A 25,348-nucleotide genomic window follows, 5' to 3' on the forward strand; every position below is an offset into this window, starting at 1 on the left:
CTCTAATCAAAATTATATTGTAACTATGTCGAGAGGATGGAGGAGTGGAGGTGTGGGTGTGTAGATGAGACGGGGATTGAAAGAGAGCTTAATCCTCATCTTCCAAAGCAGAGCATCAGTAGGTGATACATAAAACTGAAAAGTCAATAAACTGCACTACAGGTATATTATTTAGAGAGACGGAAGTAAATATTCCAGGAATCAGCTGTAAGAGCCGAAAGTGCTTGCTTCTGGCCAGGACGTGGGAGAAGTTGTTGGGGACTGCTGCTTTTTATAATCAGTGTTCTATCAGTAGAAGTGTTTGACTCTTTAATGAATGTATAGGTGTAACTTTGATTAAAAAAATAAAAGCTGAAGTTTTAGAAATTGGTGTTAAGAATTGGGATGTTTGGGGCAGAGAGAGATAATAATCAGAGAATATCACATTTGAAGGGCTCCTCATTTTCCCCAGCCTTTCAGCAAGAACCAGGAGGCAGGCTTTCTGTTTAAGATTTAAAAAATTCTTTCTGACCTTCTTGCCTGCAGTGTGATGGGGGTACCTTCGGAAGTAATGAACCTCCTGTCACTGTAAATATCCAAGCAAAGACTGCCTGACCAGCTCTCCAAATGTAACAGGATATTTTTACTATTGGGCAGTTAGAGCAGGCGACTTCTAACATTCTTTCCAGTTTTAAATGTGGTATTTCCAGGGCACATGATTGATAAGAACATATTCAGAAAGCCTAACAGCAAAGAGCCCAAGACGTCTCAAACCCACTGCCAGAGTTTTCTCTCCCAAACACCATCCTGAGCCTGCCATTTACCTGTCATCCATGAGCCAGACCACAAAGCCCCAGTCGCATGAGAACGGACACACTGTGTTCCTCCTGGCTCCTGATTCTACATTGGTCTCAGCCCTTCCTTCTCCCCATGGATGTGACCCACACCGAGGCCTATGACCAGGGAGCTCTTCTCAACAGCTGCCCTGTGAGTGCTGGTCCAGCCCAGGGATGTTCCTGTGTGAAGTCTTCTAGGACTCCAGGCTGTTTCTCAGGGCTGAGTCCCCGCTAGGCTAAGCCTACAGAGCTCAGCCCAGCTCCAAACTGAGCCAGAAGCCTCATAGAGGCCTCAGAGCTAAGTAAACCTACAGGTTTTACCAACCACTACTGAGCCAGAAGTGAAAAGTGAGTTGAGGAAAAGTATCTGCGAGAGTCACCTAAACAAGTGTCTCTTTGCTTTCTCCTCACCCCTAAACCCTTTGTCTCTGCCTGTGTGTATTTGTCTCCCTTTCAGGAGCGATCTGGCCCTGCTTCATGCCCTGCCTCCTTTCTTATCTTGCCCACCTGGCCTCTTCCATTTACCCCAGATTAATTTAAAAACATTGAAGAGTTTTTAAAACTTAGGAAAAATAGAAGTGCTACATACAAAGAGTACAGGACAATAGATTCCTCAGTCATATCCGTCCTTCCCTCTCCCATTCTCACGAGTTTTATAAATATTTTGGTCAGAGAGCCATTCCACTCCTAGTTATTATTATCAGCATTTTCTTATTATTTGTGATTTACATTACATTTGCTCCAAGGAAGTTCCCGAGATAAAGCAAAAACAGGTAACTGAGCAAATTGTTCGTGTTCGTTTCATGCATGTTAAGAACAATATGGGGGAATTTATCAAATCTGCCAGTCTTTACAAAGAGTGATGATAATATTCTCTATCTGCTCCATATTCAGCATTTTCCCCTCCTTTGCTGTATTCTAACTTACTTCTCTTCAGCAGGTTACCCTGTGATCAGTACTTCCATGATATGTAAAATACCTCTTGTTTCACAGTAGAATTTGGGGCCTGCTATGAAAATGGATATGTTTTTAAATGGGAATTGAGTCAGAGGTTTAATTTTAAAGCCCCCTTTATTTAGAATCAGAAATTAATATTAGGATAAAGCTGCAGAGTGATCGTATGTCTCTTCTGAAAATAACTTCTGTCTTTCTTCAGGAAATACTATGGAGAGAAGATTGGAATCTATTTTGCCTGGCTGGGCTATTACACTCAGATGCTTCTCCTGGCAGCAGTTGTGGGAGTGGCTTGCTTTCTCTACGGATATTTTAATCAGAATAACTGTACATGGAGGTAACCTCTCTCTATTCCTTGTTACCGTGCTGAAAAGTTGATTAGACATAAAATTATTTTCAGGGACTTAGACTGTTTTAGTAAAAGAAGACTCATCACAGAACACTTAACTGCTTTAGATGATATAACCCTTTTGTCCTGAGCATAATAACTAAGTGAAATGGAAGAAAATTTTTCTTAGATAACGCAGCCCAGCCTCTGACAGGAATATTACCGTTAGGAAACACGCCAGTATTTTAAGACAATACTTTGTTTGAAAAAGAAATGAGGTCTGGAGGGAGGATCGACTTTGAACTTCTGGCCCCCAGAGGAATGCCTCACTCAGCCCCACAGATGTGGGCCAGGAGCAGCTCTGATTGCTTCAGGGTTTCAATGGCAAAACTGGTAAAACTGGTGTTTCTATGTTTTTAGAAATGACTTCTTAACATATATTAAGGAATACATGTTTAAAAACTCAAGTAAATGATACTTTCTTTTGTTTGTTTTACTTTAAAAAAAAAAAAAAAAAAAGCCCTAACAGTGTTGGGGGTGGGGGGAAAAAGTAGTAAAGAATGAGTTTGTGCTTGATGTTGAAATTAAAATACCAGCTGCACTGTCTAGAGGGAAATACATGGGTGCCAGAACACTGAATTTCACCATCACTGTTCTGAAATGTATTATTAATCCTTTGCTTTTGGTGATCTCAACCTCCAGAAGGGATGCAGCACGGAACCAGGCATTTTCTCTTGTTCATCTGGCCTCTATCCAGGTGTGACAGCCAGATCAAAATTTCTGGGAAACAGTGACAAACTGATGACCAAATTTTTCTAGCCCAGGGCATATGAGCCTGGCTCCGGAGGCAGGAAGCTTACATGGCAGCTCTGATGTATAGACACAATTATCCATTCTGTTTAACAGAGGATTCTGGGTGTTTGTGCCCGTTATGGTTCTTAGCTAGAAAGCTGCAGATGGTCTTTGAAGTACTCTCCTCTCTTCACTGGAAAAGAGTTTAGGGCCAAAGGCTGAATGTTGATCTCTTTTGCCTAAATTTGTTCTTGGCTTCTCCATTGTTTCACATATTGTTCCAGCCAAAAAAAGGTATCTCAAAAATACACTTTCAAAGTGAAAAAGTAGCATTTTTATATGGTTCTTGCATGGTGGTGGTTCTCATTGTAATTTATTTTATAAAATCACCATAACAGGCACACCACATATTTCCTACTCTTTCACACAAATTAATTTACAGAAAAGGGTGTGGAGGGGGGGATAGAGTCTTGAGGATATACTCCCTGTGCTCAAAACTATTGCGACTTTATTTACTTAATTTTTATATAGTTTTAAAATATTTAAAATATATGTATTTGCAGTTAATTTTATTACATACTGAGTAGAGTCACAAGAATAGAAAATGTATTCAAGATGTAAGGAATAATGATTCATTACCCAGTTTAAGAAAAAGAACATACCTGTTACCCATGAAGTGCTTTGCTCAATTGCATCCCCTTACTTTGGAAATGACAACTATACTAAATTTTATTTTTATCATTCCTTAACATACACTGTATATTCTTTTTCACATGTACTTGTACCCCTTCAAAATATAATTTATTTTGTGTGCTTTTGAAAATATCTATGGATAGGCAGAGGATACTGTAGGTATTTCCTCTTCTATAAAAGGCCTGTTTAAAGCTTATGCACACTTTAAAATAACAGCTTTATTGAGATATAATTCATATACCATAAAATGCTCCCTTTGGAAGAGTACAATTAGTGGTTTTAAGTACATTCACAGAGTTTTACAACCCTCACCGCTATCTAATTTTAGAACATTTTCATCACCCCACAAGGAACCTTTAGTACCTTTTAGTAGTCACTCCCTAACCTCCCTTTCCCTTAGCCCCTGGCAGCTACTAATCTATTTTCTGTCTCTACGTATTTGCCTATTCTGGACATTTCCTAAAGGGAACCATATAGTATGTGCAGCATGTGGTGTTTTGTGATTGTCATCTTTCACTTAGCATAATGTTTTCACGGTGCATCCATGGTATAGCATGGACCAGTACCCCATTCCGTTTTGTGGTCAAATGATATGCCATTATATGGATACACAACATTGTTTATCCATCCATCAGTTGACATTTGGGTTGTTTCCACTTTTTAGCTATGGTGAATAATTCTGCTGTGATCATTCATGTACAAGTTTTTGTGTGGACATATGTTTTCAATTCTCTTGAGACCATATCAAAAAATGGAATTGCTGGGATGTATGGTAACTGTAGATAAAACATTTTGAGGAACTGCCAAGTATTTTTTTAAAAGTGACTGTACCATTTTACACTCCCAGTAGCTATGTATGAGGATTCCGATTTCTCCACATCCTCATCAACACTTGTTATTGCTGGGTTATAAGCCATCCTCGTTGGTATGAAGTGGTATATCATTATGGCTTTGATTTGTATTTCCCTAATGCCCACTGATGTTGAGCGTCTTTTCATGTGCTTATTTTGTCATTTGTATATCTTCTTTGGAGAAACATCTGTTCAAATTCTTTGCCCATTTTAATTGTGTCATTTGTATTGTCTAGTTTTAAGTGTTCTTCATGTATTTTGGATAAAAGCCCCTTATCAAATATTTATATTGCAAATATTTTCTCCCCTTCTGTGAACTGTCTTTTCACTTTCTTGATGGTGTCCTTTGAAGCACAAAAGTTTTTAATTTTAATGAAGTGCAGTTTACCTGATTTTTTACTTTTGTTGTTTGTGCTTTTGGTGTCATATCTTAGAAAGCGTTTGCAATCCAAAGTCATGAAGACTTTCTCAGTGTTTATCTTCTAAAAGTTTTATAGTTTTAGGTCTATGAGTTCATTTTTGTAAATGGTATAAGGTAAAGGTTCAACTTTCTTTCTTGCCAGGTATATATTCAGGTGCCCCAGCACCATTTTGTAAAGATTATTTTCTCCCCGTTGGACTATCTTGGCACCCTTGTCAAAAAATATTTGGCCATAAATATAAGAGTTTGTTATGGACTGTCAATTCATTTCTATCAATCTATATGTCTGTCCTTTATGGAAGTACCACACTATATTGATTGCTATAGCTTTTTAGTAAGTTTTGAAATTGGAAACTTTGTTTTTCAAGATTGTTTTGATTATTCTGGGTACCTTGCATTTCCGTATTAATTTTAGGATCAGCTTGTTCATTTCTACAAAAAAGCCAGAATTGCCTTGAATCTGTAGGTCACTTTAAGGACTACTGCCGTCTTAACAATATTAAGGCTTCTGATCCATAAACACAGAATAGCTTTCCATTTATTTAGGTCATCTTTAATTTCCATCAATATTTTGTAGTTTTCAGTATACACGTTTCACACTTCTTTTCTCAAATTTATTCTAAGTATTTTATTATTTTTGATGCTATTGTAAATGAAATTGTTTCCTTCATTTTATTTTTAGACCATTCATTTTGTATAGAAATATAATTACTTTTTATATACTGATTTGTGTATTATAACCTTGATGGACTGGCTTCTTAATTCTAATAGTTTTTGGAGGGTTCCTTAGGATTTTAATATACTATATCATATCATCTGGAATAGAAATGGTTTTACTTATTTCTTTCTAATCTAGAGGTTTATTTTTTTATTTTTTTAAATTTTTTTAATGCTATTCTTGTCTGCTTACATTCTTTTTATGTATGTATGTATGTATGTATGTATGGCTTTGTTGGGTCTTCGTTTCTGTGCGAGGGCTTTCTCTAGTTGTGGCAAGCGGGGGCCACTCTTCATTGCGGTGCGGGGGCCACTCTTCATCGCGGTGCGCGGGCCTCTCACTATCGCGGCCTCTCTTGTTGCGGAGCACAGGCTCCAGACGCGCAGGCTCAGTAGCTGTGGCTCACGGGCCCAGTTGCTCCGCGGCATGTGGGATCTTCCCAGACCAGGGCCCGAACCCGCGTCCCCTGCATTGGCAGGCAGATTCTCAACCACTGCGCCACCAGGGAAGCCCTAATCTAGAGGTTTTTAATTTATTTTCCTTGTCTAGTTGCCCTGACTAGAACCTCTAGTACAGTGTTGATCTTGGGAGGAAAGTATTCAGTCTTTCACCATTAACTATGATCTTTGCTGTGGTTTTCTCATAGATGTTCTTTATCAAGTTGAGGACATTCTCTTCTATTCCTAGTTTTTAATCCATTATTCTATTAATATGGCATATTACATGAATTGATTTTTGTACTGTTGAATGGTCCTTGCATTCCTGGATACATCCCACTTGATTTGATTTGATTTACTGGATTTAATTTGCTAATATTTTGTTGAATATTTTTGCATTTATATTCATAAGAGATAGTAGTCTGTAGTTTTCTTGTGATACCTTTGTCTGGTTTCAGTATTGGTGTAATACTAGTTTCATAGAATGAATTGGGAAATGTTTCTACCTCTTTATTTTTAGAAGAGTTCATGAAGCATTGGCATCAGTTTTTCTTTCAATGGCTGATAGAATTCACCAGTGAAGCCACATCACATGGGCTTAGGCATTTCTTTGATTACTAATTCAGTCTCTTAACTCACTGTAGGTCTATTCAGGTTTTCTATTTCTTCTTGAGTCAACTTCAGTCATTTATGTTTTTCTAGGACTTTATCTATTTCATCTAGATTATTCCATTTGTTGGCATATAATTATTGACAGTATTCCGTTATATTCCTTTTTTATTTCTGTAAGGTCAACAGTAATGTTCCTCCTTTCATTTCTAAGTTTAGTAATTTGCATCTTCTCTCTTTCTTTTCTTGACTAGTCTACCTGAAAACTTGGCAATCTATTTATCTTTTCAAAGAACCAACTGTTGATTTTTCTCTGTTGCTTATCTATTCTCTATTCCATTTATTTCTGCCTTTTGTCTTTTGATTGGAATATTTAATTCATTTACATTAATGTAATTTCTGACAAGGTTGGAATTACATCTGCCATTTTTCTATTTGTTTTCTATATGTCTTATGTCTTTTTTTTCATTCCTCCATTACTACCTTTTTTGTATAAAATATTTTCTAGTATACCATTTTAATGCTATTTTAATTTGTTGTTTCTTTTCCTTTTTTTTTCTTTTTTTGGTATTTTCTTAAGTGGTTGCCCTGGAGATTATAATTAACATCTTGTTTTAAAGCAATCTAGTTCATATTAATCCCAACTTAATTTCAGTAGTATATAAAAACTCTGCTTTGGTATCGGTCTGTTCCCCCCACCCTTTGTGCTATTATTGTCAAACAAATTACATTTTTATGCATTTATAAGCCCATCAACACAGTTTCATAAGTATTGTTTTATGCAGTTATCTTTTACATCAGATAGAAGAAAATAATTACATGCAAAAATATATTTATATTTTCTTCTTCTTTTTTTTTTTAACCTATGTAGTTACCTCTACCATTGCTCTTTAGTTTTTCAGCTGAGTTTGACTTACTGCCTAGTGTCCTTTCATTTAAGCCTGAAGGACTCTCCTTAGTATTTCTTGTAGAGCAGGTCTGCTAGCAGTGGAATCTTTCAGACAATTCTCCTTCATTATAAAAATCTATTATATAAATATAAATCTTTCAAATAATTTCTCCTTCATTTTTCTTTAAACTTTTTATTTTATATTGGAGTATAGCCAATTAATAATGTTGTGATAGTTTCAGGTGCACGGCAAAGTGACTCAGACATACATATACGTATACATATACATGTATCCATTCTCCCCCAACCTCCCCTCCCGTCCAGGCTGCCACATAACGTTGAGCAGAGTTCCATGTGCTATACAGTAGGTCCTTGTTGGTTATCCATTTTAAATATAGCAGTGTGTATATATAGATCCCAAACTCCCTAACTATCCCTTCCCCCCGATAACCATAAGTTCCTTCTCTAGGTCCGTGAGTCTGTTTCTGTTTTGTAAATAAGTTCATTTGTATCATTTCTTTTTAGATTCCATATATAAGGGGTATCATATGACATTTCTCTTTCTCTGACTTACTTTACTCAGTATGACAATCTCTAGGTCCATCCATGTTGCTGCGAATGGCATTATTTCATTCTTTTTAATGGCTCAGTAATATTCCATTGTGTATATTCACCCACATCTTCTTCATCCATTCCTCTGTCAATGGACATTTAGGTTGCTTCCATGTCTTGGCTATCGTAAACAGTGCTGCAATGAACACTGGGGTGCATGTATCCTTTTGGACCATGTTTTTCTCTGGATATATGCCCAAAAGACCCCAAATAGCCAAGGCAATCTTGAGAAAGAAAAACGGAGCTGGAGGAATCGGGCTCCCTGGCTTCACACTGTACTACAAAGCTATAGTCATCAAACCAGTATGGTACTGGCACAAACATAGAAATATAGATCAATGGAACAGGATGGAAAGCCCAGAAATAAACCCACATACCTGTGGTCAATTAATCTATGAAAAAGGAGGCAAGACTACATAATGGTGGAAAGACAGTCTCTTCAACAAATGGTGCTGGGAAAACTGGACAGCTACATGTTAAAAAAAAATGAAATTAGATCATTCTTTAACACCATACACAAAAATAAAATAGATTAAAGACCTAAATGTGAGACAAGACACTATAAAACTCCTAGAGGAAAATATAGGCAGAACACTCTCTGACATAAATCTCAGCAATATCTTTTTTGATCTGTCTCCCAGAATAATGGAAATAAAAACAAAAATAAACAAATGGGACCTAATTAAACTGACTTCATTTTTTGAAGAATAGTTCTGCTGGATATAGAATTCTTGATTGACAGTCTTTTCCTTTAGCACTTTGGTGATATCATCCCACTCCCTTCTGGCTTTCATGGTTTCTGATTAGAAATCAACTGCTTATCTTACTGAGGAGTCTTAGTATATGTTGAGTCACTTTTCTCTTTCTGCTCTCAAAATTCTCTCTTCTTGTCTTTTGACACACTGAGTCTGATGTGCCTATGTTTGGATATCTCTAAGTTTATACTACTTGGAGGTTGTTGAGCTTCTTGGATGTACAAATTAATGTTTTCATCAAATTTGGGAAGTTTTTCAGCCATTATTTCTTCACATATTCTTTCCGCCCCTTTCTTTCCCTCCTTCCTTCTGGCACTCCTATTATGTGTATTGTTGATGGTGTCCCACCCGTCTCTTGAGGCTGTGTTCATTTTTTGTCATTCCTTTTTCTTTGTGTTTCTCAGACTGGATCATCTCAATAGACCTAGTTTTAAGTTAGCTGACTTTCTCTTCAGCCAGTTCATATCTGCAGAGGAACCTCTCTAGTGAATTTTTCATTTTAGTCATTATGTTTGTATCTCTAAATTTTCGAGTTGGTCTTTTAAATAATTTTTATCTATTGATATTCTCTGTACAACGAGATGTTCACATACTTTAATTCTTTAAACATGGGTTCTATTAGTTCTTTAACATATGTATAATTGCTTATTTATGTCTTTGTCTAGTAATTCCAATGTCTGGACATCCTCAGGGAGTTTCTATTGACTTCTTTTTTACCCTGTGTTATGGCCAAACTTTCCTGTTTCTTTGTGTATCTTGTAATTTTCTGTTGAAAACCGGGCATTTAAAATATTGTGGCAGATCTGGAAACCAGATTTGTCCCCTCCTCAGGGTTTGTTGTTGCTTCTGTTGTCATTGCTGTGCTGCTGCTATTTATTTAGTTATTTTCCTGAGCAAATTCTGTAAAGTCTGTATTCTTTATCATGCATGGCCATGAGATCTGTGTACAAAAGCTTAGTTGTCAGCTAATGATTGGACAGTGATTTCTTTAAATACTTGGAACCAATCATTTTTTTGAGCCTTTGCCGAGTGGCTCTGTGTTTGTGTGTTGGGGAATACCTTCAGCACTCCAGCAGGCAGTTTGCAGCTCTTCCTTAGCCTTTACTTCTTGCTTATGCAGAACCTCAAGGTCAGCCAGAGTTGAGAGATTAAGGTTTTCTCAGGTCTTTGCTGGTCATATGCACTGTCCACAATTCTAGGAATTTGTTGGAGCTTTTTAACCCTACCCCCACCCCCAGAACATCTCATTACCCAATTTTTCCTTCTAAGTTTTCTAATCAGCATCTTTTTAGTCTCTATTGGTGTCACTGCCTCAGGCAATTGTAATGTTAAATAATTCCTGCTAATTACTTTCAACAGACACTCTGGGGATAGGGCTATTTGCACAGCATGAGCTTGAGATAGGTCAAACAGTGACAACTCTCTGGGAATGGGTTTTTTGGTAACTTCAAACCACTTCTGCCCCTTCAGTGGCTGCTAGGCTACCTTGGTTGTGAGACTGTTGGTTTTAAAGGCCACCATGAAGCTGAGGTTATGGGGATGGCAATAAGTCAAGTTAAAATGCCCCAAATTTTATGGAAGAGATTCAGCTATTTTTCCTCAAATAAGCACCCCTCAGACTGCTGGAAGACTTTGTTTAATTTCCACAGTTCTGCAGAGGTTAATTTTGACAGATTTTGCCAGTGTCTTTGCTTTACAGAGGAGCAAGTTTTCCAAGATCTTTACTCAGATATTCTAGAAGTGTTTCTCATGCCCAGTTATTTTTTACTGAGTTATTTGCAGGGCCAACTAATTCTGCAACTCCAGTCCCATTCACGTAAGAGTCCATCTGCATGGCTTCTCCTAGAGCGAGCAGTGTGTAACCTGTTGTTAGTTTGTTGGTTTTTTCTTATTAATTTGTAGTAGTTTAAAAAATACTCTTGTGAGTAGTCCTTTGTCATTTTTACGTGTTACAAAACTTCTACCATTCTGTGACTATTTTTTTTTCCTCTCTTTATGGTGTTTTAATGAAGTTCTTACTTTTAAAAGATTTTGAATGTATTAATATTTTCCTTTGTGATTTAAGCTTTTTTGTTTTTCATTAGTAGAATTTTTCCTTACCCCAAGGTTGTCTAGATAGTCTTTTTAATTTAATTTTCATTTTTTTTAATAAGTTGGTACTATTGCATTTTTATTTTCCACCTGGAATTGATTTGTATATGATAGGATTTTGTGGTTCAATTTCACCTTTTTCTGTGATATTCCATTGCAGCAGCCCTATTTATTCAAATATCAGTTCTTACCTTACTAATTTACTGGGCCTACCCTGCATGTTATACATCAGTTTTGGTGTATACAGAGGTCTCTTTCTGAACTCTTTATTTTGTTCTCTTGCTCAGTTTTTCTTAACCTATCCCAGTAGCACCTTGTTCTTTAGGCGATGTCTTGAGTGTTCTGAGGCTTTGCCCTTCTATTGAATTTACAGCTCATATAAGGGAGAAATGATATCTTCAAGTATTGATTCTTCCAAATTATGAACATGATAATATACCCAATTTATATAGGTTCTTTACTCTTCCAGAACAGTTTTACCCTTTTCTCCATATAAATTTCATACATTTTGAATTAAATTTTTATACCTAGGCTCTTTATATTTTTTAAGCTATTGAAAAATGGTGTTTTAAAAACTGTTGCAGGTCTTTAGAGACACAGTTTCTTTTTGTGACCCTATATATATTATGTATACTGATTTTGTGTCCAGCAAACTTACTAAACTCATTTATTCTCACAATTTATCTGCAAGTCTTATTGAGTTGTCCATATAAACAATTATGTAATCTGTTAGTGATAGGAGTTTTCTTTCCTTGCCATTCCTCCTATCTTTGTTTTTTTTTTTTACTTACTGTACTGGCAAGGACCTCCTCTGAAAAGAAGGGATGATAGTGGGACCCATCATCTTGTTTCTGATGTAAAGGAAATACTTTCACCATTTTACTATTAAGTAGAATGGTTTTTTATAGGTTTTATGTAGCAAGATTTTATCAGGTTAATGAAGTTCATTTCCATTCCTAGTTTTATAAGAATTTAGTTTAGTTTTCTTATCATGAATGGATATTGGATTTTATCATGCTGGTAGAAAGAAAGTTCTGTTCATTAATTTTTTTTTTAATTAAATTTTATTTTTCTCTTTTCTTTAGCAAAGAAGTTTGTGATCCTGATATTGGCGGCAAGATCATAATGTGCCCTCAATGTGATAAGCTTTGTCCATTCTGGAAACTCAATATTACTTGCGAGTCCTCAAAGGTATTTTTTTTCCCGAACGTTTACAAGTAATGAAAGATTTTTTTTTCTTCTAAAAATTTTAGTACAACATAGCGATTATAATTTTTTCCTCTGAGGAATTTAGAAAGGTAATTGTCAACTAAATCTTCATTTTGAAAGATAGATATAAAATGCATGTGTTTTTTCCTTGTTTACAAATAATAAATTGAAATTAAAAGCCTTATCTAAAATCTCCTGAAGGGTCAGTGAGGAACTGTGGAATTGAAACTAATTTGAGTATTTCAGGTAATCAAAGCAGAAATCTCAAACCTGGCTTATCTCATAAATACTATTTAATAGGTTTACTATTATAAGTATTTTCCTTAATTCAAGTGAATGGAAACCTGAAATCTGTACTTGTGTTTTCCCACTTCGGAAGTGTGGTGAAACTCTGCTTGGAATTTTAAAGACCTTGCTGGTCAGATTTAGACTGTATTTATAAAAATGCATAAGAAAGGTTTTGTCTGCAAATGGTAACAGCTATTCACTTTGTCTCAAAACATTCCCACAAAACACATCTGGTTCCCCTTATACATGCAGATGATCTTGAGCTATATGACTTCTTAAAATCCAGGAGGTTTAGGAAAAGCACTGAGACTGGAGAGAGCTTACTGAAAGGCATGCCAGAAACGCCAGACAGGAAGAAAGATGGTTGGCTTGCTTCAGAGAGTTTTCCTGACAACTTTGATGTTTGTAGTAGTCTCCATTGTCTTGATCTTTCCTCTGTCCCCTAGTTCTGCCATGAAAATTTAGGAATCTTTATATGACCTCAGAATATTCTGATCTACTCCGTGTAAGTCTTATTTTAACTGAATACACTGCTAAGATAGTGATGCCACTTTATAGTTTATACTTTGCAAAGTTCTTGTAACTATATCATTACTTGACACACAAAACAGCACTGTGAGACAGGCAGAACAGGTGTTACCTCCATTTTACAGATTTAAACACTGAGGATCTGCGAGATTAAATGATTTGCTCAAGATCACCCGCCTAGTAACTGACAAAGCCAGAAAATGATAGCAAATCTGCCTTCCTTGCTATTACCGTGTTCTTCAGTGGCTGACTGTAGTACCAGGCACTTCACTCTCAAACTGAACTCTATGTTTGGAAAATTATTCCACCCCTTAATTAAGGTGATTGCAGGGTATTGTCAACACATGGATTTCTACACTTAATTTATGAATTAAAATACATTTCATTGCCCATCCCCCCCCAACCAACACAAGTTCTAGACTATAAGTATCTATCATAGATCATTCAAAGTAAAAGACTTGGAGCTAGTAAGAGAGAAGGTGCCTTCCAGTGATGTTAACTCATAAAGGTCACTAGTTAGTGTGTATCGCCAGGCACTAGATTTAAGGCAAGTGCCAACGATAATACCAGAGGCAAACTGTACTCCACAAAGTACAAATGGAAATTCCATTTTCCTTAAGAAATTATTTTTCACACACCCAACCCCCATCTCTTTTTTCATATCTTCTGCTCCACCTAGCCATCCTTAAGCACATGACTTTCAAATATGTCCCTGTGTACATTTTTTTTTCATTGTTTTGGAAAAAAATGAATCATTCTCTTCCAGTTTCCAAAAAAAAATCCCTTGAGTCTTGTCAGAGTGATTCACAAAGGGAGGGAAGCATATAAAAGAATATGAGTAGAAGAATGAAATGAAAAAATAAGGTAAAAAAGGAGAAAAAGAGAAGCACCTTTTCATGCTTTTCTGCTTATTGGTTAATTCAATCATTTCTTCAATTATACATTTTTATATTCATTTCTTTCCTTTTGGAAAGAGATGGAGTATTCACTAATTGACATGTATGCCACAATTGTTAACAAATTAGAAATAGAAATAGAAAATCAGGATCAAGGAAATGAAGAAACAATTATGGAAGTAATCAGGATTAATACTGTTTTTGTGACTGAGCATTAAATAAAGTTCTTAGCTTTTTAGCTGGCAAGATAAAGAGGAAACATGGTTAAGGTATAATATTTAGTTCTTTGAAATACACTGTTATAAAATTTTGATTTTGTTCCTTTGCAGGAAGAAAGCATAGCGAATGGTCACTTTTCTAGTTTCTAACTGGTTCCTCTGCTTAAAATCATCATGCCTGCGTATACAGCTCTCTCTTCTTTCCTGCTTCTCCTGACTAAAGCAGTATGCTGACTTGGGGCCGCTGTTAACACAGCCAGCTTTCCCTCTCTGTGCCATCCCGCCAAGCAAGCTAAGCTAAGCTTCTTACCAAGAAAGCTCTTTGCTTATCTTCTTCCCTACTTCCTGCTTCCATGTTGCTCCTGGGGCACGGAGAGCAGAGAGGCCAGCCAGCCATCTTCTTCCTTCTCTCAGTTCCTTGATCCTTACACAAGTGGCAAAAATGGTAACTTCCTCCAAGCCACCTAACTCCCTCTCATAAGAGTGCAAGGCACATCCCTCGTCTTGAGCTAGGCAGCTGGGGTGAGCTTGGCATTAGCAGTAAACTTGCCTTTTCTTGCTGCTCCTTTTTTTTTTTTTCCCCCTCTAACATTGACAGATGTGCTTCCAGTGGCTTTTTCTCAGCATAATAGGATTTTCTCTTTCTGGAGTGAGGGTGGAGGTGTCAGGGCAGATAGGGAGGTATCAAATAGAGAGAGGTTTGCATTGATTCCTAGAAGAGGAGTAACATTGGGTAGAATCTTCAAGAATAACATTATAACACGCAGAAATGTTTCTCTGAGGACTTTTCCTGCAATAATTTTCAATAAGGGATAAGGTATGACATTAAAAGACAGCTTGGAAAAGGTGGTTCCATAAGAGTCAAAGCTACAAGACTTGAAATCATGTTCCATAGAATCCCAGAAGTAGAGGAATAAATAGGGGGGGAGCATTGTTCCCCAGAACGATCACTCATTTATTAATTTTGTCTTCCTTGAGCTGGATTTTTGAGAGGAGTAATTGAATGACAGACAGTTCGGGTCTGTGCTTTCTGCTCAGGGTCTATATGGATGATTGAGGGCGTCTATATGCTTTGGAAAAAGGATGTATAAGAAGATGGGTGGGTGGATATTATTTTACAAACATAACATATTTTTATGTAGATGAAAGTTTACTCATTTTATATCAGTATACAGGGCAACACAGAAAGAACCTTAAAAAAAGTTGAGTTTTTCTGAGAAGCAGATTTGAATTTTCTTTTGCACTGGAAAGTTTGCTATTTATTTATTTATTTATTTATTTTTAGCCTACAGCTTCCTTTTCTACCATGTCTTCTTTACTTTTACTTAAGATCTATCATAAAGTTGATATTATGTTTGCCACTTTTTCCACTAACTTAATAGACCTTTTTAGGAGATACAAAAATGCTCACTAATGAAACATCGGTAACTAATTGGAAGATCTTCCAGGAATTCATAGAGGGAGATAGACTATTTTTATACTAGCAAAAAGGGGAAACTTAGCAGAACTAGTAAATAGAGTATGTCATGTATTCCTTCATGATCATTGTACCCTTTGTAACGTCAGCAGAAGCATCTGTGCCTCCTTATCCTAAAGGAAGCTTCCATCAGCGATGGTAGAAAAGTCATCATTGGATTTGAGGAAACAGAGCTGTCTCCTGGGGGGAGAGCCATCTCAAAGTAAACCTCAGCTTTGTGCTTCTCTTAACAAGAAATGCAGGAATTCAGGAACTTGCCCTCTGACGAGGGTTGGATAATCAGATGCAAATCATAAATCTGAAAGTTGTTTGGAGTTCATTGTACTCTTAGGGCCGTTCTGTTTCCTCAAATTCACTATCATGGTCCATAAAAAGAGGCTGTTCTTCAAAAGTATGTTAGAAGCTTTCAACAGCGTGGGGTCTTAGCAGCTGAGCCTATTTCTTTATCATGATGTGGAAAGATTCCATTGGAAAATGTACTCTGGTAAATACAGCAGAGGCTGCTTGCTTTCAAGAGAATGAGAAATCTCATCTGTAAGTATGTAGTAGATACAGTGATTGTCAAACTAGGTAACAGCTTTAAAAGAAACTCCCAAACTGTAGCATATACAAAGCAGTTCATATTTGCTGAATCCTAGTAAGTGAAGAACATGATTCATGTATATGTTATTATTGTATTTTCCAGAAATTGTGCCTCTTTGACAGTTTTGGAACCCTAGTCTTTGCAGTATTTATGGGGGTATGGGGTAAGTTATGTTCATTTTTTTCAGTTTCCTTTTGCCTCATAACTAAAAACAAACAAACAAACAAAAACCTTAAGCTCATACAAATACCGAACTAAATAGCATTATATGGTTTTATATAGGCGATTAAGGTAACCCACTTTTAGTCCCTTGGATTGCCCAAACTTCATCTCCCCCCAAACTCCATTTATAATTCTTAAGGCCATTGTATCAATTACTGCATAAAAACCTACCTCAAAATGTAGTGGCTTAAACACAGGTTTATTGTTTCTCATGAGTCTCTGCATCAGCTGGGAGGTTCTCCAGGCATAGTTCGCCAGGAGGGGTTGGTCTATGGGGCTCAGCTGGGCCACCTCCTCTGGGTCTACATGGTGTCTCATCCTCCAGTGGGCTGGCCCAGGATTCTTCACATGGAAGTTTAGGGTTCCAAAGAGAAGCAAGACAGGAGAAGCACACTCCAGGCATTTTTTAAGCTTGTGTTTGCATCGAGTTTGCAAATGTTCCATCAACCAAAGCAAGTCATGGTCAACCCGACAACAATGTGAGGAGGTGGGAGGACTGCTCAAGGGCTGGATACACAGGGGCATGATTCACTGGGAGCTATTGTAATAACCCTCATAGCTGTGATCCAACCTGACTTTCAAGGGTTTGGGGTTCGGGAAAAGCAGCAACACAAGAATTACAGGTAAGCTTTCTTCTTTATACACTTCTAAATGAGTGAGTAGTTAATAAGTATGTGCTGCTACACTTATAATAGTAACATTCTGTTTAATAAATAGAACAAATATGATCCTAAAGAATATAATTTGTATATAGAAGCTTTAATACTATATATTATTTATTTTGAATAGATTAGTTACATTAATTAATTACATTAATTACATTAATGAGGCAATTATCATTTTATTTAAATACAGACTTTTACATGTTTAATTGATGTGTAACTGTTCTACCATAGAAGAAAAAATGTCCACTTTCAAAGATAAATGCATTTCCAATTTCATTGTGTAAGTCAAGGGGAAAATAGTGCTCAGGGTGTAGATAGTTGGGGGAAGAAACAGAACCAAGTCTTTTATTTTGGAGAAGACAACACATCAACACATGCAACTCACTTACAGATACAGCTGTTTACAGGTGTCCTCGGTGGTATTTCTCTTTTGCAGTGGTTGTGCCTATGAAGGGTCCCCAAATGAATCACAGAACAGACAGGCCAATTATTTTGGACACTTTTAAGAGATATTAGTTGCCGCTCCTGCATAAACTCTAAGAAGGCCAAACTTACCTAATAAGTCACACTGTCATTCAGACGTTTAGCATGTTTTGGCTGGAGACCAAACACTAGCTAATATTTGACATGTGGGAGACTAAAGATCAAGTTCGTATATTAAGATTCTCTGTACTCCTCCACTGTAAAATAATCTTTCTTTTTTTTTTTAATCCCCGGTAAGAGGGTAGGTGCTGAACACTTGGGTGGGGTCACTTTTAACTATTGCCTAAACCTCAGTCTCAGCACTGATTCATAATCTATAAAATTCTAACACATCTATTGAACTCCATACACTAATGGATGCTGATAGCCCTAATTAAAAGAGACTTTTAAAATAAAGCAAAAAATACTAACTTTGACACTGGAAAGAAAAACTTCAAGGTCCCTAGCCCACCCTGCTTTCTGTGATCATTAACTACACCATGGTTATAGAACTGACAGGCATATTGAGCTGCTGCTTTTATTTCATCAGGTTGTAGAATGCAGAAAACATTTCAGCCCTGCTCGTAGCACCATATATGTATCTTTAAGGATATGTATGTATGATGAAGTCTTAATTTAAGTGCCTGATATTGCTTTTCTTGTTACCTCTGGCTTATGAGAACTACTGCTGTGAACCTAATTACAGAAAGCCTGCAATTGCAGAACTGAAGTTTTTCATATCACCATCATCATATTCCTGTAGCATCTCCTTTGTGCCCAGATGTATGTGGCAGAGTATTTTTCTGCTCCCTAGAAATTATAAAAGTTGAGGGTAGAAAACCTTTTATAATAAATATAGCACAAGTCATGGACTTACTTGAAAAATATCCCCCCTTGTAGGCCAAACCACTCCATCTACTCATACTGACTCCTAAAGTCCTAAACACCAACTAACCGTGATTGAAGTAAAGGTTCTGAACGTATCCTCCCTCCCCATTCCTTGTTGTTTCTTACCTACTTCTGTCTAATGCTCCCTGCCAGCCTCTTGGCTGCATGACTGCAATTTTTAATTTTCACCTTTGAGTTCTAGGCTGGGCCTAGAGATTTACAGAAAAACCCAGACCCCTGGCTCATAAGGAGGGGTGGGGGGATTTCAGGAAGCCTTCACCCTAACTAGCTGCACTTGGAGATCAGAAAATGACTCTTGCGACTGTTAGTTTGAGGTCTCTGCTTCTCCAGCTGCATCCATACCAGCAAAATACCACAGTGTCTATAACCACCCTTGCTTCCATTCAGCTGCATTTCTGATTTAAGTGACACACAGATGCGTCTGATGGGCATTTTTAAAACCACATCTGGAGCCCTAACTGCAAGAGAGTTTAAGAAATGTATTTTCTTTTTCGTTTTCTTTTTCAAGGATTGTAATTTTTTAAATTTATTTTATTCAAGTATAGTTGATTTACAGTGTTATGCTACTTTCTGCTGTACAGCAAAGTGATTTAATTATACATATATATGCATTTTTTTAATATTCTTTTCCATTATGGTTCCTCGCAGGATATTGAATATAGTTCCCTGTGCTATAACAGGACGACCTTGTTGTTTTTCCTGAGAAACGTATTTTCAGTCTCGTAGTCTCTCAGTTAGGAAGTTAGAATACAGGCTGAAGGAGCTCATCTGCCTTGTCTGCCTTTGTGAGTGAAGAGGTCTGACTAGTTTCAAGGCCCAATAAAATGTCTCAGCCCTTCAGCAGCAAACTCTTAAGGCCACCAGAATGCTCCCATCTACCAGAGTGTGCCTTGTCCTTCGACATTGCTGGCTACAACCACCAACGCTGTGTATTGGGAATCTTCTTCATCTGATGCATATTTTCTTTAGCTGTTTAATGTCCTGATTAAGAGGACAAGCTGGTTTTCTTCTCTCTTATTACGTATTCGTATAAGAGTCCTGTCTCGCACCAGTCAGCTAGAGCTGCCTGGTGTGTGGTTTGCCAGAGAATATGAGCGCGGAGTTCCCCACCGGAGTCCGACCAGTTGTTCTATTGCAGGAAGAGAGGAGAGAGCAGAAGGTACAGAACGGGAAATTCCTGTCCGGCATCATGCACAGTCACCCCAGGTCCCGGTGCTCTCACTCTGGGACACACAGCACTGTGACTCAGCAGCCATGTAGCTCAGGAGTGCTCCAGAACGTTGGGTGGCTATACTAGGCGATCAGGGTCTTTCACGGACCCTGCAAAGTTCTGGGCCCTGTGAAATGAGGAACTAAGCAACTCCCACCCATTCCTACAGCTCCCAGGGTTTGTGCCCTTCAAGGTTTCGAGGATTTGCTACCCAGTCATTTTTTGTCACCAGGCCATTCCTTCCTTGCATGGCAGTTATATCACTTCCCACTCAGAACTCCTCAATTTCAGGATTTGGTAAAAGCAGTCATTTTACCCTTTATGTTCAAGTTCAGGGAGGAAGGGGAAGGGTACCCGCTGTTTCTCCCTGATGGCACTGATTAGAATTGTTTCTCTTGCTTTTTGTGAGAAGAGTAGTTTGATTTTCATAAATCATCTCCTGTTGATACTGTTGCTAGATAGATACTGAACAAATAAATGGCTGTTACACTCCCATTTTAAAGATGTGGAAAATGACGCTCAGGCAGATTAGGCAAATTACCTGAGGTCCCCAGAGACAAAAAGTGACAAGCACAGAATAAGAGTTCTGCAAATAATTTGTTGTCATCAGTGTTTAGATCACTGACAAAATGCAATGTATAGTAATAAAATTGTAGCAAACTTTTAGAAGGATGCAGAAATATTTATTTGATATAATTGTACTGCCTTGTGTGGGGTTCTGAAAAATGGGTTAGAAAATGATGGTTCCACATCCTTGGTCCTACCTCACCTACACAGGTACAGACTTTTCTTTCTGTAGCAAGAATGAGAAAGCCCCAGCCTTCCAGCCTCAGGAGATCAGTCCTGTTTGTTTCATCTATGCCTACCTGTAGGTGCCAAAACACAGATGGACTTTCATGTCTTGCCTCACAAATTCCTTTAAAAATAGATAGGTTTGAAGATACAAATTCGTGAAAGTAAGCTGCTTTTTTTTAATAAAGTGAAAAGTAATTTTCTTTACTTAGCAGAGGAGGAAATGGAGGATTTTCTTCATTGAAAATCAATAAAAATTTCGAAAACATCTGTATGTCTAATATTTCAATGAAAATGACAAAATTTAGAGGGATTACAAAAAACACAGGGAAGGTATCCAAAGTGGCTTTAGAAAGCTTTTTCCAGGCTGGGCTCATAAAGAGGCTATTAATGGAAAGATACCCTTTTCTCACCCACAGTCCCTTTCTTTAGGTTGGAAAGGGCCAGTGGTTTCCTCTGATGTGCAGTCCTAGTGCTTTGAGTGAGTGGTGGGGTAGGACGGTATGCATGATGATTCCTCAGTCTGTCTATCCTGAATAACTCCCAGCAGTCGCGGGGCTAGAGCTGCCGCAACCTTGCCCATCAACAGTCACCTTCTCAGCTCAGCTCCTCCAGGCCCACATGACTGGCGGAGCAGAGCGTGGCGGGCAGTGGATGTTCAGGCATAGCGGGGAGCAGTGGGAAATCAGCTGGGCCCTCCGAGTGGATGATTCCATCCTTCAGGTGGTGGAGGCCCTCCAGTTTCTGGGATGACTTCCCACAGTACGTTCAGTTAGCTAATACTTATCCAGTGCCTGCTGTGTGCTACTGTTTCCCCTGTGAACAAAACCAAATCCCTGCCCTCAAGAAGGTGACATCCTAGTGGGCATGATAAACAATAAACGCGGAAGCAAATATAGGTCAGGGTGCATGAGTACTGTCCATTCTGAAGCGCACAAGTTGAGGTCAGCATAGGGAATAAAGTGTGCCCTTTTGGACAGAATGTACACTAGCATTGGACTGATTTCATAGTTGCAGAGGGGGACACAGAGTGGAAAGAACTTCATGGGTGGAAGGAGTAAGGCAATGTTAGCAGTAGAATTCTCAAGTAAATTAAAAAGTAGGGGTCTTCTGTTTGATGAGGATGCATGGTATTTATCAAGGAGATGTGAGCCTAGGGGACTTTCGTAAGTGGGTGGCTTCCTATGTATACTGTGCCGCTTCATATGCAGCCCAAGGAGGGCTGGCTCATTCCCCCAAGCAGGGGTCTCTCCTCGGAGTATCTGCCCATGCAGCCAGCGTGGGTCAGCTGGGGAGCGGGAGCAGCCAGATGCAGCTTGGTCCATAGTTACCTGGTGCCCTCAAGGCTTTCCTTCAGTGGATGCTTCGTTTCCCCCTGGACGGAGGCAAGGGCGTGAATGGCTGGGCAGGTTCTCAGTGGTGCAGGCAGCACTCTCCAGACTGAACACTCACCACCAGGGGCCCCTTGTGTTGGCTGTGGTCTTGGCTAGATGAGGCTGTAAGGTAGCTGAGCTGTGGCACCATGCTTCCATTCCCACAAAGAGGTCTATTTTTTTTTATAAGTATATTCTTTTTTTTTAATTAATTAATTTATTTTTTTTATATTTATTTTTGGCTGTGTTGGGTCTTCGTTTCTGTGCTAGGGCTTTCTCTAGTTGCGGCAAGCGGGGGCTACTCGTCGTCGCGGTGCGCGGGCCTCTCACTATTGTGGCCTCTCGTTGCGGAGCACAGGCTCCAGACGTGCAGGCTCAGTAGTTGTGGCTCACGGGCCTAGTTGCTCTGCGGCATGTGGGATCTCTCTGGACCAGGGCTCGAACCCGTGTCCCCTGCATTGGCAGGCAGATTCTCAACTACTGTGCCACCAGGGAAGCCCAAGAGGTCTATTTTTGAAGGTTCTGGTCAGGAGTCACAAATGCTCTCTTACCCACAACTGCTCTCTTACCCTGGGAAGGGCACACAGAAGGAGAAAGAGGCCTGTCCTGAAAGCAGGAACAGCCAAATCAGTCTTGCTGTCAGAGGTCTGACAGATGAGTCAGTTCGGTTTCTCTTAAAAGTTGTTTACTCAGAGGATTTGGCACATTTGGGTGACCCGAGAGCGTCAGGAAATAATACCCGAGGGCTTTGTAGCTTTCCCTCTCCAGTGTTAATTCATCCCCCTGTAGCTGTCATGCAAGGAGGTGGAACTTGGTGGACTATAGGCCATCACCTCCGCTCCCTGATGGGGCCAGTGGATTACACTGTCAACTACAACTTGGGGGGCTCCTGGGGGGTGGACATCATTCCTATGTAAAGAGGCCCGGAAGCCTCACATAACTCCCACACTGGGTTTCAAAGTTGCACAGGGGGACTAGCTGCCTTCCAGTTCGCCAGCCAAGCAGGAGACAAGAAGTGGCCTCCCCCACTAACTGTGTGCTCTTTGCATGCATTGACAGCGGCATCTGTGGCAGAAAGCTGAGCTGCCACCTGTACTTGCTTGTGAACATCGGGTCATCACAGCAATGGCATCGTGAGGGTTAGTGCAGCCACAGAGGCAGTGGTGGGATGGAGGACAGTTACTAGCATTGTGTCCTGGGGGAGCAGTGCTGGAATCAGACACTGGGCAGGCACGCAGTGATGACATCTCAGCAGAGTGGGTGCCATGGGACAGAGCCAAAGGAAGGCAAGTTATGGAGTAGGCAGCTTGGGCAGTGCCACATCGTAAGAAGGGCTTGGGCTCTGGAGCCAAGGATGCCTTGGTTTGATACCTCCATCCTTATCTCGGGCAAGTATTTGAAGCTTTCTGTGCCTCTGTTTCTTGGTGTCCAAAACAGGGATAGTAATAATAGCTACCTCAGAGGGTCATGAGGGCCTTTATAGATGTTATGTCATTAAGCTCACAACAGCCTACGAGGTAGGTTCTATTTCCCCCATTTTCCATGGGAGGGGGTGGTGGGCAGGCAACAGGGGCTCAGGAAGTTGAAGTACTTTTACCAGTAGTCATGCCTCTAATGATTGTCAGAACCAGAATTCAAACTTGATTCCGAAGTCCAGATTATCTCTGGGAAGTGGGTGCTTTGAGCATTTCCATTGTCCTTGCCGGCGGGGAGCATTGCGTTCACGTTTCTCACGGCCCATCGCGAGGTTTCCATGTCTCCGACTGCCTGCAGCGGGGTCTGCAGGATTTCAGGGCAGCTGGTCTTTGCTCTGCACTCAAAGGCTCCCTGTTCTCTACAGGTTGATTCACAACCCTGACTGCTCAGTAGAGCTTTCCAAAAACAAAAAACAATGCACAGACCCAGTCCAGACCAATAAAATCAGAATCTCGGGGGTGGTGCCTGGGCTCAGTATTTTTCAAAAGCTCTCAGTGCTTCACGTGCAGGCAGGATGAGAACTACCCCTCCGTAGCTCCTTCAGTGAGCTCATCCACTCATGCCCCAGTTGCCACTGGAAACAGGAAAAATTCTCGGCTCAGCCTAGATCTTTCTCTGGAGTTCTAGACTTTTACCTGCCTACCGGGTATCTCCCCTGTGGCCCACAGGCAGCTGATCAGAACCGAATCGGTAATCTTCTGTCTCAGACTTGCTCCTCTTCCTGCCCTTCTTATATCAGGGAATGGCACTAGAATTTAGGACATCGCCAAAGCCAGAAAGCTGGCGGGCATCCTTGATCTCTTTCTCCCCCTTCCATCACACCTGCATGCAATCTGTCTACCTGCTAAAACGCCGTCTTCTCTCACCTCCCGGCTGAAGCAGGCCTCATCGTGGACCTGCCAGTAGGTCTCCCTGCCTCTAGTCTCTTTCTCGACTTCCTTCAATGTCTCCTCCACCTTTAAGGCACACAGAGTCCTTCGTGATGTGCCCCTGCCATCTCTCCACCTGGCTGTCCCACCTGCCTTACCACACCCTGTGCTCCCTTCCAGTCTGTTTGCAGCTCTTGGAAAGTACCTGGGTCTCTTTGGTCTCTTGCCTTTGCACGCACGGCTCCCTAGGGGGAAATGGCCTTAACATTCCCCCTTCACCTGATCAGCTCTAAGGCATCTCGAAACTCACCCCAGTGGTCCCCTTCTCTGAGACAGCCTTGTTACATTCCGGCTCTGTGTGCCCAGAGCACCTCGTGCTTACTTTGATCACAGCTGTCTTAAAAGTCCACTGTAACTATCACTTCACTGTAATTCCTATACACCTAGGAGCTCCTTGAAGCAGGGACCATATCTTTTTTTTCTCTTTATTCTCAGCATATAGTAGAGACTCAAAAATATTTGTGGATGGAACAGTGTTTATTCCAGAATTTCTATATAGGAAGGGCTTAGGGGTAACAGTCTGATTGGAAGAAGGGCCTAGGGGATTTACCCTGAAACCACATTTTTCAACGAACATTTAATGTTGTTTCTGTTTAGTATTTGAAGTTACAAATCTTGAAAAATAATGATTTCTAAAAATTATTTTATTCATACTTTACACAAGATTGAGAAAAATACCAGTTTTCCACATTTAAGAATATTGTTTTAATTGGGGTGACTTGGGTGGTGGAAAATAAAGATTTGGGGACCACTGAAGCATTCTCATCCCTGCACCCCCAAGCCCTTTGGAGGGAAGAGAGAGAGAGGGGTGCAAGGAGGAGCAGACTAAAGGATGGACCATGAACTGCTTTGAATTATAATAGTTGCTTGTGTTTTTTTGTTGGCAATAATGTGCTAAGAGCAGGTGCTTTAGCAGTAGACACAATCAGATGCCTTCTGACCATCCCATTACTACCCTTCCCATGACCTATAGTCTGTTTTCACAAGTTGAATAAATTATCAACATTTTCCTTTTAAGAAAAGCATTAACTCATTTTTCTCTCTTTTAGATATTAGTATCGCCTATAAATAAATAAAATTAGATTTTATTGACCATATACAGAAGTGTTGTGGCTAATTAATAGTATTCAGTACAGATTTCTGAAG

At 39.4% G+C, this 25,348-nt stretch overlaps 1 protein-coding gene and 1 long non-coding RNA gene across 3 annotated transcripts in view; one reads left to right on the forward strand and one right to left on the reverse strand.

Moving 5' to 3' along the window:
* ANO6 (anoctamin 6) overlaps window positions 1–25,348 on the forward strand; it is a 219,760-nt gene that overhangs the window by 153,174 nt on the left and 41,238 nt on the right. For both annotated transcript variants that reach the window (XM_082349376.1, XM_082349377.1), the window contains 3 exons: window positions 1,972–2,106; window positions 12,051–12,156; window positions 16,267–16,327. In XM_082349376.1, coding sequence (XP_082205502.1) covers window positions 1,972–2,106; window positions 12,051–12,156; window positions 16,267–16,327 — 302 coding nt within the window. The remainder of the gene's footprint in view (window positions 1–1,971; window positions 2,107–12,050; window positions 12,157–16,266; window positions 16,328–25,348) is intronic.
* Window positions 1–25,348, reverse strand: part of LOC309608886 — a 542,507-nt gene that overhangs the window by 149,819 nt on the left and 367,340 nt on the right. The window lies entirely within an intron of this gene.

Source organism: Balaenoptera borealis (genome assembly GCF_965194805.1).
Source record: "Balaenoptera borealis genome assembly, chromosome: 13".
Classification (NCBI taxonomy): domain Eukaryota; kingdom Metazoa; phylum Chordata; class Mammalia; order Artiodactyla; family Balaenopteridae; genus Balaenoptera; species Balaenoptera borealis.